This window comes from Schistocerca cancellata, chromosome 3, assembly GCF_023864275.1.
Source record: "Schistocerca cancellata isolate TAMUIC-IGC-003103 chromosome 3, iqSchCanc2.1, whole genome shotgun sequence".
NCBI classification, from domain to species: Eukaryota; Metazoa; Arthropoda; class Insecta; order Orthoptera; family Acrididae; genus Schistocerca; species Schistocerca cancellata.
Genome location: NC_064628.1, coordinates 707,779,576 through 707,797,918, shown reverse-complemented (window position 1 = coordinate 707,797,918; position 18,343 = coordinate 707,779,576). Strand labels below are relative to the sequence as shown.

Sequence of the window (18,343 nt, the reverse complement as noted above, 5' to 3'; positions counted from 1 at the left end):
GTAAATATTTTTGGTCAAACCATATGCTCTTTCCATTTTGTTAATTCTTACATCTATTGCAGATTTTTCTAGTCCATTCTGTTGTATTGTTTCTCCAAGATATTTAAATTTATTTACTCGCTCTATTTTACCTATTTGTGTTTCTATGTATTTTGGTGCATTTTTTATATTTGTCATGAATTTTGTTTTTTCAGCTGAAATTCTGAGACCAGTTCTGTTTGCTAATATTTCCAGAATGTTTATTTGAGTAACTGCTTCTGTCAGGTTTTCTGAAAGTATTGCAAAATCATCTGCAAAAGCCAAGCAGTTTAATTCCATTTGTTTTCCTTCCCAGAGTTATTGGTTCAATTTTGTGATTTTTTAGCTCCGAATTCCAGATCCTTACAATTTTTTCTAGAACACAGTTAAGCAGTAAAGGTGATAAACCATCACATGTCTAACACCAGTTTTTATTTCAAAGGATGAGATACTTCTCTCATAAATTTGACTTTAGATACTGTACCTGTTAGTGTTTCACGAATTATGTTTGCTAGTTTTGATTTAACACCAAATTCTCTAATGACCTTATCTATCGTTTCTCTGTCTATACAATCAAATGCTTTCTTGAAACCTATAAATGACACTAGTATTGGTTTGCTGGTTAACATTCCATGGCGAATTATTGACTTTAAGTTAAAAATTTGTTCTGCACAGGATCTTCTCTTTCGAAAACCACCCTGATATTCTCCTAGTTGTTTGTCTAAAGTATCTACCACTCTGTTGAGGAGAAATTTTGATAATATTTTGTATGCCACTGGCAGAAGTGACACTCCTCTGTAATTACTGACATTTTGTTTGTCTCCCTTTTTATGTAGCAGGTGGATTAATACTGTTTTCCATTCAACTGGAATCTTTTCAGTTTTCCAAATGTTCTCAAAAAGCAGCTGTAGATCCTTTATGATTTTTGGTTCTGACCACTTCAATAATTCTGCTATAATGGAGTCTTCACCACTTGCTTTATTGTTTTTGAGTGTTTTGATGGTTTCATGAATTTCTAGCTCTGTTGGTGGGAAATCTTCCTCTAGATTTTGAAGTGTCACTGGAAATTCTAATTTATCTGTTGGAACTGGACAGTTTAACAACTTTTCACAAAAATTTGGTAAAATTTCACAGTTTTCTTTATTATTTAATCCTATTTTGCCATTATCATCTTTGAAGCAAATACTTGGTGCCTGATATCCTTTAAGTATGTGTTTAAAGATTTGGTAAGAATTTCTAGGATTATTTTTGGTGAAATTTTCTTCTATTTCAATAAGCTGACAATTTTCAAAGTTCTTTTTGATTTTCCAGATTATTTTTGATGTTTATTTTCTTTGTTGTCTGAATTATTCAAGGTCTTCCTCTTTTTTTGAACATCTCAATTTTCTCCATTTTTGAGCTCTTTGTATTATGTATTCATGATTATTATTTCATATTGTTCGGTTCATTTATAAGGATGTTTTTTCTTTGTTCTCCACATCTACCCTTATGCCAATGACCACAATTTTTCATAACACAGTCATTATTTAAAACTATCTGATCCTCATTCTTCTCACATCTTACCTATTTGTTCACAAACAACTAACTGCCCCTTCCATATGATTAGATAATTTAAAGACTCTTAAAGGTCTTGCAATAAATTACATCTAATTATTAAGAGTGAATGAACATTGCATGGTGTCATTTACCTTTGCTCAAACATCTCGGATTAAGCATTATATAATGTTTGCTTGGAATTGTGAGAGCTGAAGTCTTAAGTGTGGTTACTTTGAAAGATTGCATTTAGCAATGGAAAACCTCTAGTTATATTAAAATTTTGATTTTGGTTCCAATATGCTCTCTGTGAGAGTTTAACATAAATTTCATAATTTCAGTACTTTGTGAAAGAGCACCATCACATCATGGTGGTAACTGAAAACTCCATAACTCCATTTTTCCATGTAAATTTCTTAATTCCAGTAACTGTGTTATCGAAGAGAGACCTGAAAGTGCATGGATTTCTGTAATCTGTCAATAGCTACAATTCTACTATATAGATAGAATGTAGCAACTGTATCTGTATCATTATTATATATTATTTTTTAAGAAACCGTTTCTGCTGTAGAATTTAACAAAATGGAGTTATGAGGTTTTCATTGACTACCGCTGATATCAAATTCCCGACAGACATCAACGCAAGTATTGTTGATCAAATGTAAAGATAAGGGTTAAACCTTGAAATGTACTGTACAGTATTAATAAAAACATTTGTGACTGCTACGTATAAGAAGAGTTAACAATGCCAAATCTGCCTGCACATAAAGTGTTACCATTACTATCTAAATACTGACAGCACATAAATTTCTTTTTTGTGAATTTTCTAACATATCCTAAAATTCACCATCTGATCCACAATATTGCTAGATCTTCCAGTTCAGATAGAGAGATAGAGTAGTGAAATTAGTTGGTGAAACAATTCTCTTAACACTGAAAGTAAAGCTGTTATACTTGTCCTTTCTGTGGAATTACATCAGTAGTTACATGTAAAATATATAATATGTTGGTAAATATGTTATAGCATGTTTTGAGATGCCTGGCTTTTGCTCTTGGGGCAGTACATGCTGCAGTGAGGTTTTGTGTAGAGTTGAAGCTCAAACTCATATAACTGACTTTCATGAAGCATTTGTAACCTACTGCATTATCCTAACATATTAATGGACCAACACAAACGTTCAACAGGTCTCTCTGGTCTTCTCTACTTGTTCATAATTCATCCCAGCAACATCCTGGGGGCTGTTGTGTTTCCTTCTATGTCAGTTATGCAGTTTATTAGGAGAGTCTCTGATATTTGGATGCCACTGGGAAGAAATAGTGACTAGTTCAAGCTCTGAATCATTAGTTAAGCTTTCCTCATAATGAGATTTACTACAGAAGATCACACAAAAAATATTGGCACCTGATGTTTAAATTCATCCAACTTTATTAACTTTTAATTTTCATCATGTTTAACTCCGTATTAACTGGAGGTGTGTTATACACCACATCCTAAATAAGAAATAGTCGAAATATTCAAGCAACAATTAGACTGATCTGAGGGAGGGAATGTATCAGAGGAATGTACAGCTGATGCAAAACATGCGACAGTGATGTGAGAACAGCAGAAGGCGAGGAGAATGATTCATGGATAAATAAATAATAATTTTAAAAAAAATACTGTAACACTTCACATTAAAGTCAGTGCAATAACTACTAGCCAAAAGATACACATGGACTGTGTGAAAATAAAGTGTATGTCTGAATCTTACCAAATCAGTACTTATTTTGGTTGCTGACTGGTCTGGTAGGGCTGATAGGTATCATCTGGTGAAGCAGCATTAGATGTTTGCTCAGAGTCAGGTATTGGCACAGCATGTATGATAGATGCTCCTGGCCCAGGATAGAATGGATATGGATGAGGGCTTGCTATATACTGAAACCACAAATTCTTGGATTAACAACAAATAAAAGAGCTGCATGACATGCAAAATAATGTTTTGTTTTGTGCCAATGAGAACAGTAGGTATTAAACATGCTTTGCAATCCTTTCTCCATTTACATTTTTATTTTGCTATCCTAGTCTGACATATGTTACTTACAGAGCTAGGGGTACCAATCTGTAAGGCAGACATATGAGTAGTGAGAGGTGGAATCATAGAACCATACTGAACAGAGCTTGGATCAGCTGATGGCATCATCTGCAAAACAAAAGCATTGTGTCAGCAGAGTATCAGAAATGTAAATTCTACCAACTAAATTTACAATCAAAATCAAAATGCAAAAAATTGAAGAGTAGCATATGTCAAACTGAAAATAAGAACTTCACAGCAAATTCTTTAAGGACCAACTGGGGTATGTGATGTAACTGTTCTGACTGACTAAATAACATAATAAAATTCATTACAGTTCTAATAAATTGTAACAATGCTTGTAAATGACAGCTTTTCTGACAAAAGTGGTAATGAGAATTTATTACATAATAATTAAAGACATAATGATCTGGATTTTGGATAGTCCATTTTTGACAAAATTAATTTTAAGTAATATGTTACCAGTGGAAAAATGCTGCTGTCTGTGTACAAAAAATGCAAATATATTTGTGTTTGCTTAAAAGGCTGACTGAAAAGTGGGGTACCAGCTGCCTCATTCTTTCTTCAGCACCTTTAAAACTTTTCCCAAAAATTTTGGCATGTGAACATATTTATGCTTTTTTTAACACACAGCTCACCCCAAACTCCCATGCACAGGCTCCCCTAACTGTATTTTACTCACACCCACCAGTCCACCACTGTTAAGTGACTCATACTATCTACTTGTGTGCAAGTAGTTGCTCACATCGGCATCAATGACGCCTGTTGCTTGGGTTCTGAGGCGATCCTCAGTTCGTACAGGCGGCTGGCGGATTTGGTGAAGACCGCTGGCCTTGCACGCGGGGTGCAAGCAGAGCTCTCTATTTGCGGCATCGTTCCCAGAGTGGATCAGTGTCCTTTGGTTTGGAGCCGAGTGGAGGGTCTCAACCAGAGGCTTCGTCGACTCTGTGATGGTCTTGGCTGCAGATTTCTAGACTTGCGCTATTGGGTGGGCAATTGTAGGACGCCCCTAGATAGGTCAGGGGTGCACTACACAAAGGAAGCAGCTAGTTTTCAGAAAACTAAACCTAGTGAAAGTACCGACAGTGAATTAGTGAAGTCCCCATACTCAAGAAAGATGCAGCAAAATGAAGGGACATGAAAAACGAATTTGTGGAACCGTGTTTAGTGAAAGGTTTATTTATTTTAAGAACAATGTAGATAATGTAAGTAAATCTGAATGTGTTTACAAATCACAAAAAAGGTGCACATCCAAGAACTTGTTCTTTAGAAAACTCCTAATTGGAGAAAAAAATGAAAGAAAATGACTGTTGTACTCCAAATCTACAGGAATGACAGCACGGACTTAGACAACATGCATACTCCATTTTCTACCTGTTTATTTTCTAAGTGGAAGAAGGGGGAAGAAAAAGCAACATCTCGTGGAAACAGCGCCAACAATCACAAAAATTCAGTGATGTGGCTTCTGCAACTGAAGAACAAGGGATGTACTGCAGCATATGACTAAAATGGAGAAAAATTATTGGAAAGAACTGCTTTGGAAAGTGGTAGCAGTAGTTAGGCATTTGGCAATAAGAGGACACTTTTCGTGATGATGACAAAACTTTAGGAGCTCCGAATAAAGGAAACTATTTTAGTTCCCTCAAATTAATTGCTTATTTTGATTCTTTTTTTTTAAACAACACATCCAAGAACATGGCTCCAATAGTTGGTAAAATTCAAACAGAAAAGTACTATGGACTAGCTGTGTACTCAGTGGCAGACACGGCACATGAAGATCAATTAGCTGCTTTGGTAAGATATTGTTTCAAGGGAAGAGTTCATGAAAAATTTGTGTGTTTTGTTCCCACATACTGTCATATGGTGGTGATGATTATGTTTGGTTTGTGGGGCACTCAACTGTGTGGTCATCACCGCCCGTACAAAGTCCCAATTTTTATGCAGTCCAATTTTTACAAAGTCCAATCTAGCCACTGTCATGAAAGATGACGGTAAGTGTAAGATGACGGTAAGTGTAAGATGATGAGGACAACACAAACATCCAGTCCCTGGGCATAGAAAATCCCGAACCTGGCAGGGAGTCGAACCCAGGATCCAGTGATCCAGAGGCAGCAATGCTACTCCCTAGACCATGAGATGCGAACACAGTCATATGGCAGAAAGTCTTAGGAATGTTATCATTGATCTCTTTGGAAAACATGATATTATGATAGAAGATTGTCATTCGCAATCCTACGACAATGCCAGTATTATGAGCTTCTATTCATTGTTGGCATATTCTTGTGAAGAGTAATGGGCAACTTAAAACAATGTTTGATACTAGATGGTCATGCCATGAGGAATCATTATCAATTGTCTGACAGAATTTCAATGCCGTTTATGTATCACTTGAAGAAATTATCAAGAACAAAGAAGAAAAGGCAGTGATAGGAAATGCAGAACTCAATGAACAATGTTTGCGTTGTTGAATTCTTCATTTTACTGAATATTTGCAGTGTTCTCTCAAAGAAAGGCTGCTAAGGAGTTCACCGGTTGGGTTTTATGAATTTATGGTTGAAAATTATCTTAGTGATGTTTTTCCAAATATGATACTTGCTTACTGAATTTTCCTCTCAATACCAATCACAATTTGTGAAGCTTGGAGAGCATTCTCCAAATTAGTCCTTACCAAGAACAAGTTACGTCCTAAAATGCAAGAAGAATGCATTCCTGCTCTCGCCTTGTTCTCGACTGAACACAAGGTGACCAGTTCTCTTGACTTCCAGGATTTGATGGAAGACTTCATTAGGACAAAAGGGAGGAAAAGAATTTTTTTAGGTCTCATTTTTTATCAGGGTCTATAGGCGGACAAGGAAGAGAAATTCCCGGATTTTTCCTGTATTTCCCAGTTAAAAACAAACTTTCTCCTGGGTGAAAACACGCTGTTTCCATGTTAAGTGACGGTATTTCCTCCCTTATCAATCCTTCGAATGGTTAAGGTTTTATACACGGGCGTAGAATTTCCCGGCACTTTAAAAAACGGAACTCAGAGGAAAAGACACATCTTGGAAATATCTTACGTGCAGCAACATGTACGTTTAGTATTTTCGTATTACGAAAGTATACATTTAAATTCCACCAAAAAGCGTATGTTACTTTCCGAATCATTGAAATCGAGATTGAAATGCGTTTCTGTAAGCCAGTCATAGCTCAGGTCATGTGATCTCGGCAGCCGATGACAGCGGATATTCAGAGCATAGGAAATCTGATTTAGTCAGCCAACAGCATCATCACTGTTACGTAGCACAAACACACAAACTGGGAAAGTTAATAGTTTAAATTAATATACATAGTGTTGCTACATGAAAAGCAAATCTTTCACATATAATATTGCTCACTAAGGTTAATAAGCTGCAAGGGAAGCTAAGATTTTGCATATAATAATGATCTTTTTGCGCATGCTACACTTTAATATATATCACACAAATGTGCCAGTAAAATTTTTAATAATGACTAATGTCTGATCTTCAGGGTTCGAAATTCTTCTAAATGGCTAGTCATGAAAGAGCTGATTTTTAAATGAGAGTCAAATGCTCTGTGATTTAAGAAATTCATGGTACATTCTCTCACATAGTTCAACTTACGTAAAAGGATATTTACTTTGAAAGTAATGCTTTTCAAACCACCATTCGCAATATTTTCCTGTGACTTGTTAGAAATAGGTTCATTTCAGCAGTTGCCAGAGAGCGCCAGATAACAGGCCACACAGCACTTTCACAGATACCATAACGTAGGAAGCCCGTATGTTCGTACGCGTAAAACAATGAAAGATCATACATTATGTCATAAAGAAACAAGACATCAAAGGATTCTCCAAGAGGATCAGAATTTTGTGAGCCATTCTAAAATGTGCACATTTAAAGTGCATGTCTAGATTCCCAATCAAGTAGACCTCAACCTGATTTTAGCTTTTCAGTGTGGTTTTCGGGATGTAAATTTTCTTCGAGCGCCAGTACTGTATTATATAATGTTTGGTTCTTTACCATGGCATAATGCCAACAGTTGAAACTAGCCAGTACTGTGGAATTAACCATTTCGTTTCAAATACATTAACTGCTCTGTGGAAAAGATTAATAAAAGTCAAATTTCTTTAGCAAACAGACAAAAATAACTTCAACTGTTCCGCAAGGCGATTAATGCTTGACAGTCAGAAAGGTGTAAACAAAATACAATCTGAAACTAATGACATATTTTAGCCTTCCGTGATTATGTGAATGTATTTTAATGCACTTGATAGGTCCTGGCCACAGATATCTGTTTTGTTTTCATTTGACGTGAAAGTAAACGAAGTGGAAACAGCAAAATCACTAAATGTAAACACGGGTCACGTGGAGACTACCCACTATAACTCAGACTGCTCTGCACATCAGCCTCGGATCTACGATATTTGCGAACCGGGTCAATACTAAAAACAGTCGAATTTTCAAAAATATGTTCATCTTGTAGCACACACCTTTCTGAAAAGTCTGAAACATAAAACATGTGTGTTTGAGGAAATGTAAGACATGTTATTTGATCTAAGGTGTGCCAAAGTGCAGTGCTACGCCTCTTCATACAGCATTCTTTAATAGCACGTCACTGTATTTCGCTCTGTTGAATTGAAATGTGTATATTTTGTAATGGATGCCATCAAACTATATTCAGGACAGTGGAAATTGAAATGTCCTGTGGTGCGTCTCCCGCTCCCAGTCGGCCGGTTTGACAGCCTGCCCCTCTTTAAAAAAAATCTCGCTATTAATAGCACAAGCGATCTAAGGCACTGCAGTCATGGGCTGTGCGGCTGGTCCTGGCGGAGGTTCAAGTCCTCCCTCGGGCATGGGTGTGTGTGTCTGTCCTTAGGATAATTTAGGTTAAGTAGTGTGTCAGCTTAGGGACTGATGAACTTTGCAGTTAAGTCCCATAAGATTTCACACACACACACATTAGTAGCGGATGGGATTATTTGTAGTTGGTAGAACAAGAACTCTTCAGAAAATTTGCACTCTTTATTGCCTATTATGTAATAACTTGCTGTTTTGTGTGACATAAAATTAAATATAAGATACATAAAACCAATAAAGAAAAGAGACAAGCAAAAAAGTACACATTTCTTCAATCCTTAGCTCCTAGCATTTTTTTCTCTCTGATCTTGCTACAGCTTTACATGGTGTGCTTTCTTTTCTGCAAAAGAATCTATTACCTCATCAAAGCTCGGCAAACGATTCGTTACATGAAAAATCGAAATGTCGTATCTAGTACTGAAAAAGCTGTTAACACAAATAATACCCAAGACTGGTGTGGTTTCTCGATCTGATTATGTCTATCTTGTCACTGTCTGCTAGATAAAACAAAAGAGGCCTTTCTAATATAGAGCAATTTTGTAAGATACACCAAATAAACTAGACTGTTTTGGCACAAATGGCCATTTTTATAACATGACTATAATTCACAAAGTGCCAATATCAAATGCCTATTAGGAATACTATAAGCAAAAATCTTTATGTTAGGAAATAGTTTCACATTTGATTCATACGCACCAGCTTCTCAAGCAGTAGTATTAAGAAATTTTTATATAAATTTGGAATCATCTTATTCTCCCACAATTTGTGTGATGTCCCCGTTTCTTCTTCTTCCTCGTGCTAACAAACAATCTTGTCATCACCAATTCTGCACCTATTCCTGCCATTGTCAAAATTTGTTCGCTGATTAATTTCAGTAACCCTGCCAGAATCACAGGTTTAGCTATCCCGCAATTGTTTTCCAATTAGGTGTTATTACATGTTCGTACAACACGTTTTCTGCATTACTTGCAGAATAGAACTTAAGCGGCTGCTATTTGGGTATTGTACGACTGGTCCATAGTGACCGGGCCAAAAATTTTCTGTCAAAATTTCATTTTCTTGGGTACACTGAGAAAATAATACGTCATCTTTCGTAACTGTTATTCCTGTCAGTCATTTATTTCCACTCTGGTAGTCTGAATCTATGGATTTCGCTAGTAATTATAACAACGCTGATCATTTGCAAACCCAATCAACCACATCATCAGACGGCGATTGGCATTCATCCATTCGGCTTTACTCCGCTCAGCTCGTATAGCCACATCACCTTTTGTCTGTGGGAAGTTTATTTCTAGATGCGACAAGGATTATCCTAACAAAGGCATCACATACACTATGCATGCTTTCAAAAATCAAAAATCAAATTATGATTCATTCAAAAATCAAATTAAAATGTGTTCAAAAATGTTTAAAAACCAACAGAGAAACGTTTCAAAATAAATCATATGAATAATTGACAAACGTGTGCTGGATGCCAGGCGCTCGCTCCCCCTCCCCCCTCTGAAGGCAATTTGTTGTTATGAAGCATTGCATAGTCTTCCTAAAGCCTTTGACACATTTTGCTGTTGGCAGATCCTTGCACGAGCACTGTGTGTCGTCGTCGTATATGCCGTATTTCCTTTGCAATTCAAGTTATTTTCGGTTTTTTCTCTCGTTTATGTTTTATTATTGAAGTATTATTCTGTAGTAGCGGGATACAGTAGTATCCTTTGTTAGAATATCAGTTCTTACCTGTCAAAAATACAAAAATTTAACTGAAAACTAAAACAATGAAAAATTCCCTGAATTCTAAAAAATTCCGGGATTCTTCCCAGTTTTCTCCCGGATCAAAAAATTCCCGGGTTTTTCCCGGATCTCCCGGTTGTCCCGGGTCGTATACACCCTGTTTATTCGTTGTATTTGTATACTAAGGTAACATGGCACTTTTTTAAAATGCAATTGGAAAGTTCCATTACATATAGTATTATCTAACGCATGGCATGGCTGATGATGTAGAAGTATGTGTATCCCCATACTTTTCATACTGTACTGCCACAGAAGTGTTTTAGGCTTACATGAAGTAAGCCGAGAATGACTCATGACCCACCCACATGCTGTGACTATGTCATGTCTCGATAGTAACCTTTCTTCCATCAGCGCTAGTCCTGTGAAGTATGCAGGAGAATTTCTGTGAAGTATGGGAGATAGGAGATTAAGTACTGGCAATGAGCGTACACTTTGTAGTGTTGTCAGTTTTTTCATGTTTTTCACCATTCCTTGGTTGTTTCTGTATTTTTGGAGATGTGGCCTACCTGTGTGGCTAAATGAAAAGCTGCTTGTTTTGTGCTAAACACCTTTTGCTTATCTGTGTGTGTGTGTGTGTGTGTGTGTGTGTGTGTGTGTGTGTGTGTGTGTGTGTGTGCGCGCGCGCGCGCGAGCGCACGATTTGCCTGGTTTCACTTTGACCTCAGTAAAGCACTTGAGCAGGACATACTCAATACATGACTGTTAAAAGCTGTTAACTGGTCCCTGACATGTAACTGCAGAAATTAAAAGGGTGAAAAATGAGACTGATTTTAGTATCTACAGCATGGTTCACACTTACTTGAGACGAGGCAAAGGGAGACTCAGAAAATACTGAATAAATCCCTTGATTGGTTTTTCACTCTAATCAGCAGTACTGTTCCTCATCTTCCCCCCTGATCTACTCTCTTTAACATTGGAAAAATTAATTCTTGATTGGAAAACTCAAGGTGAGATTGATCTATTAATTTGTGTGCTCTTGACCCATTTGCATTTACAATGATCAAATAACGTAATTTGGTTTTGAATACAGTGGTATATCACTCACATGATGTGGATTTACAAAAAGAGTTAAAACCTCGGATGAAAAGTACACATTACTATATCTTTAACTGTCACACACACAACATTTTTCACCATATTTATTAATTATCTGTTTAACATTAACAGACATAGTAACTTCATTTAATGACCATGACAGCTATAACTCACCACAGAGATGCCTCTTGAATGTTGTGTGTCATTTTTGTAGCTATGTATGTGTGTGGTGGGCGCCAGCTGACAAGCAAACTGTTCCTGGAAATGAACATTAAATATTAACACAATTTATGGCAAATCTGCTCTGGCTGTGTGGAATTAAATGGCAGCTATGACCAGAAGACAACAGGAGCAGAAACATAAATAATATTTTTTATCAGTTATACTGAAACTGTTGTTTTTTGTTCTGTTTGTCTTTAATGGAATATTAAATCAGAAAAAAAATTGAAGAAGGTATTTGACAGTAAAAGTAATTGCGATGACTCTTTCACAAGAAACTATCATTCTGTAAATCCATGTGGAATTACCACAAACAACTTGCATTTAGTGTTTATCAGCTCAATAACAATAAAATAGTTTCATTTTAAAATGTAAAAAATCATGGTTGTATTAAAGTTATCTGCCTATATACTGCTGACAGATTCCATTTTCCATAATTCTCATAATACAGCTTTCCTCTGCTCTTCAACCTGCAATCTTAAGTTTCTTTTGTACACATTGAATTCTCACTTTTCCAAATAAGTTATGTTAGTTACTCTGGTACATTTTATGACAAATAAAACACACTCACAATTTCCTTTCTGTCCTTTTTGTGTGGAAGTTTGGGTTGAGACTGCTTCCCCTAACACACCAAACAAACTTGACAAAACATTGTTTATTTTAATGCCTGACAGCCCACGATCTGTCTAGTTACAAGCACAACTGAAAACACTCATCTTGCAAAAATATTACTTTTATTTAAGGTAATTTTTAAGGTCTTACTAACCTCAACTTGTGGCAAGTGTGGCTGCATCACATACTGAGGAACCCAGGATGTGGGCGGTAGCTGGTAACCCTGTACAGTCCCTGGACTATAATGTCGCCCATACTGTCCAAGTGCAGGCAGAATATGTGGTGTTCCGACACCATTTTGCCCTGCTGATGGATCATAGCTGACAGGGGCACCGGGAGGTACTAAGCTGCCACAATGCAACCAGGCACCAGCCTGTAACAACAAAATGAATCAGTTTAACATAAACAAATGTATTCAACTCTCTTCCCTTTTTATACAATAATGTTATATGCCACTTTTTTCCTTTCTTTTGTTTTTAAGCAAAATTTCTGGTAAAATCTTAATTCCTGTATAAAGCTACCAATGAGCAAATTAGCTTTGAATCAATAATTATTTTGTTTAGTCAAACTTACAACATAAAAATATATGGAGATATACAGGACATCCAGTAATTACCTTCAGGAGGTGTAATTCTAAATACTTCTGGTAGACACATACAAAAATTGAAAAATATTATCCAAGTTTTTGGAAATGTAAGTTTCTTCCTTGGGGAGGATAGAATGAATGCTTTGGAAATGTTGTAAAGGAAGGACCACTTGTTGTGAGGATATGAGAAGACAAAGATGAAATGGAAAGTGTGAGAATGAGTAAGAGGTGGGTAAGCAAGGTACCATGAGATGAAAGACAAAGTGTCTTAAATGAAAATGTATTAAGTGGAGGAGAAATGATAAGACAAGATGAAAAAAAAAGGTGAGAGGGAACAGGTATGTGGAGTAGGGGGTTAGTTAATGGACATTGAGTTCAGAAGAGCAGTGCAATCATAGGATGTGTGGAAGTTCCCATCTCTATATTTCAGCGTTACTGGTACTGTACGGGAGGAACCAAATGATACAGGCAATCTAGCAGGCATAGGTCCCTTGAGTAGTGCCACAGAACGTGCTCAGCAACTGGTACTCAGTGTTCCCAAAGCAGACAGTTGATTCGTGTCCAGTTTAGTGGTGGTCACTCCTATACATAATTTCACACAGTACACATTTTATTTGACAAAAAACATGTATTGTTTTACATGGTGCTCTGTTTATGACAGTGGTCAGCAACACATTGACCACAATCTATTGGGAGATCACGAGTGCCTATTTGGTAGATCACAGGCTAATGGGGAATGGAGATAGTGTATTTGTCACAGTAGCCAAGAAACTCAAATCACCAAGATAGAAACTTAAGCTGCATGTGAGATCGTTTCAGCAAGACTGTGTTGGCAGTTGGCATAAAATTGTAATTAGGTCCTTTTACCACCCACCAGACTCACTTCCCGAGACTTTAAACATTGTCGTAGAATCTCAGAACATATTCTGAGCTCAAACACAAAGAGGGCTATCCAACATAATGACCTCCTCCATGTCAAACAGCAACAGTTCTGAAAACATCAGTCATGTGAAATCCAACCTCAAGGCAGTCAGGTAAAGGCAGTATCTCTTGATTTCTGGAAAGCATCCAACTCAGTACCACATCTATGCTTATTATCTTAAGTACGACTGTACGGGAAATCAGGCAAAATTTGTGACTGGATTGAGGATTTGTTGGTATGGAGGATGCAGCAAGTTATCTTGGACGAAGAGTCATCAACACATTTAGAAGAAACTTATGGTGTGTGCTAGGGAAGTGTGTTGAGAGTATCACTGTTCACATTGTATATTAATGACCTTGTGGACCATATTAACAGTAACCTCAGAAATTTTCCATATGATGCAGTTATCTACAATAACATAATGTCTGAAAGAAGCTGTGTATGTATTCAGTCAAATGTTGATAAGATTTGAAATTTGGTGCAAAGAAGTCAACTTATGTTCAGAAATGTAAAACTGTGCATTTCACAAAGTGAAAAAACATAGTATCCTACGACAAAAGGGTCCACTGAAAGACCTCCTGTATTTGGAGATGTGAGTTGTGGTGGGGATACGGATGTGGAGAGCATATTGATTGATAGTGGTGTACACGCCATTTTCAGTAGATGCAATGACGTGGCTAGTTGAGCATCTTGCATTTGTTGTGGAGGAGCGTATTTTTAATGGTGGCTCTGTGATTACTACTCTGCAGGCATTTTGTATACACCTCAAATTTGGCTGTAATGATTCTGTTCCTGATAGGAAAACTATTCAAGTTTGGGTACCAAACTTTAGAGCATCAGGTTCTGCACTAAAAAGAAAATCCACTAGCTGACCCCAAGCTGTAACAATGCCAGAAAATGTGGCATGTGCGAGAATGTCTATCCTGCAATCTCCAAAATGTTCAACATTTAAACATGCAGCTGCCCTAGATGTCCTGACAAGAATTCAATCAGAATCCTGCACAGAGATCTACACATGCACCCATACAAAACGATGGCTATCCAAGAATTCATTGCTAGAGATTCTGATAGTCACAGAGCCATGAGCAAGCAAATTCTTCAGAATGTTCCTGCAGATGTCATTTTGATTTCTTCTGACAAGACCCACTTACAATATCAGATACTGTAAATTAACAAAATTTACTAGGCAGCAGAAAACCCTGAGGAACTTCACCAAAAACCACTTCACAGTCATCATGTGACAGTTTTGTGCACCACAGCTGAATTTGGTGTATGGGATTTGTATTTAACTACTTCTTTTTTTTTTTTTTTTTTTTTTTTTTTTTTTTTTTTTTTTTTTTTTTTAAGATGGTGTTATGTTAACATTTAATTCATATAACTATTGTCAAATGATAGAGACATGCCTCTGACCTAAGTTAAACCAGTTTGTTAGGGACCACAAAGATAAAGAATTATGGTTCCAACAAGATGGAGCAACAACTTACACTTCTCAGTGTTATCTTGAAATTTTTAGAGAGTTGTTTCATGGCTGTCTTCTCTCTTCATGAGGAGATATTATATGGCGAGCCCCCAAGATCACCCAATTTATCACCTTGTGATTTTTTTTCTTTGCGGACACTTAAAGGCTCAAGTGTACAAACATTGCCACACAACCCTGCAAGTGCTTAATGAGGTGATCATCCAGGAAGTGGCTGCCAATGAGACTGGGAAAGGCTTCGTCAATGTGTCAACAATGGCGGAAGCAATTTAGTGGATAGAATTTTTCAAAGCAACTAATGTAAAATGACATAGTATTTGGTGTTCACAAAATAAAAAGATTTTCTCTGTATGTTCCATTGTTTGTTTGTAACTATCTTTTGAAATAAAGAAGGTTTTTCTGTTGGACCCTGTATCAGTCAGTCACATTTGGAATCAGTTTACTCTCACAAATACCAGAGTGCAACAGTTTGTAGGGTATGAAACAGAATGAGCAAATAGGCTCAGTCATGGGTAAAGCAGGTGCACAGACTTCAGTTTATAGTTAGAACAATGGGGAAATGCAGTCAATTTAGAAAGGAGACTGCTTAAAACTTGTGTGACCCATCCTAGAATATTGCTCTTGTGTATAGGTCCTGTACCAACTACGACTAACAGGGAATATTGGACATATATAGAGAAGGGCAGCATGAATGGACAAAGGTTTGTTTGATCTGTGGAAAGCATCAGAGAGATGCTGAAGAAACTGAATTGAAACGAGAAAGCCCAGTTACAAAGTTTCATGAACTAGCTTCAAATGATGAGTGTAGGAATGCACTACACCCCCCACATATTGCTCCTATATGGTTCATGGTGAGAAGATTAGATTAATTACAGTATCAACAGAGGCATTTAAACACTCTTCCTGTGCTCCATATGTGACTGAAACAGGAAAATACCCAATAGCTATTACAATGGGACATGCCCTATGCCATGCACTTCATAGTGATTTGCGGAGTACAGATGTGAAGTACTGAGAATGCATACGAAAAAGTGTTGAATAAAAATAACAACTGTATTATGTAGCACTGAAAATGCATGCTCGTTTGACACAAGTTTGTTTCAAGCATGCAGAACTGATACCAACATCTATCTTGACCCTCTAAAACCATTTTAATCATACTTAATCACGTTTCTTGTATTAGTTCAAGAGGGTTGGTTGGTTGGTTGATTGATTTGGAGGGGGGGGGGGGGGGGGGGTACCAAACAGTGAGGACATCAGTCCCATGATATAACCTGACTGCATGACTGAAATCAAGGGGCATGGGATTAGCAGAGCGCTCTGCTCTACAGCGCTGCAGTCATGGACTGTGTGGCTGGTCCCGGCGGAGGTTCGAGTCTCCCTCGGGCATGTGTGTGTGCATTCGTCCTTCGGATAATTTAGGTTAAGTAGTGCATAAGCTTAGGGACTGATGACCTTAGCAGTTAAGTGCCAAAAAAATTTCGCACACACATTTGAAATCAAGGGAGGAATACCATAAAACAACACAGTCCAATCAAGGGAGGAATACCATAAAACTACACAGTCCAATCAAGGCGAAGGGATGACATGCAAACAAACAGGGAAAAGGGATGTCAGGGCATTAGGAAAAGGAAAAAAACAGGAGGGAGATGGGTGGAAACAGGGAGAGTATGGGTGCCCCGACAACACTATACACAGTGGGGCACCAGTAATGTCACTGACCCATCCTGACACCCCCACCATACCATACCATACCAGTACCACAGTACAATGTGGACAGCACCAGGGAAAGAAGACACAAGAAAAGGGGAAACAAAAAGTACAACAGACCAAGCAAAGAGCAGAGAAAAGGCAGGGAGAATTTGGCTGGTGTGGACCCTTCCAACTCTGAAGACACAAACAGAAGAAAATAACATACTTTGTGATAATGAATGTTACACAAAAAAATGCCTCCAATTTGGTTTTCAGATTTCAAAAAGATTTCAGTGGTAACCCAGTTTGTATCTTTCACTTGGGCTACCCTTGAGCTATAGACTATATCTTCTTCGACTGACAATGTTTTTGACACAGCTAGGACAGCTGTTGAACTTGACATAATATTTAAGAAATTACTGCATCTTAAAAATGTTGCAGAACACAAAAACTGTTGCCCACTAATGCCTCAAGGAGAAAGACCCTATATTAGTTAACATTGCACTTAGGATGAAGGGCTTATTTGTGTTTAATTATTATTGTTTTCAGATATGAATTTAATTAAAGGTAAGCACAGAACAAGGTGAACTAATAAGCACCTCCTGTATTTGACAAAGTTTACTAAGTTAAATGTCAAATATCAAGGACATTGTAAACATAGCATATACTCAAGTTTCACATCAAATGTAAGATAATTCTTGTGTTATCAATACAAGAACACATTTGTAAAATGTTATGTAATAAAATTATTATTTTTTATCCAAAAAGTCAAGATGTGAAACTTTCATTGTTAAACAATTGTTTTACAGTATTGCAAAATTAAAAATGCAGTAATTATTGTAGTTTTAAAAGAAGTAGATCACTGATATGTTAGCATAGAATAGTAGATCATGATGGCATGGTGGTTTCTACCTCTGGCCTATGAAGTAAAATTTACTAGTGATGGAGATGGGGTAAATGGTAAGGAGTGGGTGCTGAAGAGAGACTTTCTGAAAATTATTTTCCATGGACACTGCAATGGTTTGCTTGAACATCTCATTTTCTTTTTTGATAAGGGGAAGACTCGTATAATATATGAACCTGAAATACTGATGACCACCGGCCACGGTGGTCTAGCGGTTCTGGCGCTGCAGTCCGGAACCGCGGGACTGCTACGGTCGCAGGTTCGAATCCTGCCTCGGGCATGGGTGTGTGTGATGTCCTTAGGTTAGTTAGGTTTAAGTAGTTCTACGTTCTAGGGGACTTATGACCTAAGATGTTGAGTCCCATAGTGCTCAGAGCCATTTGAACCATTTTGACTGAGTTGGAAGCTGTGCAAGGGAAATATCTCTGTCAAATATATTTTTCTTTAGTGTGTCTTTCTTCTCTTGTTATTTCATTATCTGTTCTCTTCCTAGCCTCCACGTGTATGGGTGTATGTAAATGTGTATGTCATTTATAATATTATTATTCGTACCATCATCAAATAGACATATCACATTACACTTTTCATTTTTTTTCTAACATTAATGCTGTATATGTATTTTTAACAGC

General features: G+C 37.1%; 1 protein-coding gene across 1 annotated transcript in view; it reads right to left on the bottom strand.

Moving 5' to 3' along the window:
- The window catches only part of LOC126176526 (protein alan shepard), a 397,767-nt gene that overhangs the window by 9,793 nt on the left and 369,631 nt on the right, over nucleotides 1-18,343 (bottom strand). The window contains exons 8-11 of the mRNA XM_049923682.1: nucleotides 12,288-12,506; nucleotides 11,477-11,560; nucleotides 3,633-3,731; nucleotides 3,303-3,466 (exon numbers count right to left, since the gene is read on the bottom strand). Of these exons, the coding sequence (XP_049779639.1) occupies nucleotides 3,314-3,466; nucleotides 3,633-3,731; nucleotides 11,477-11,560; nucleotides 12,288-12,506 (555 nt within the window). The 3' untranslated portion in view covers nucleotides 3,303-3,313. The remainder of the gene's footprint in view (nucleotides 1-3,302; nucleotides 3,467-3,632; nucleotides 3,732-11,476; nucleotides 11,561-12,287; nucleotides 12,507-18,343) is intronic.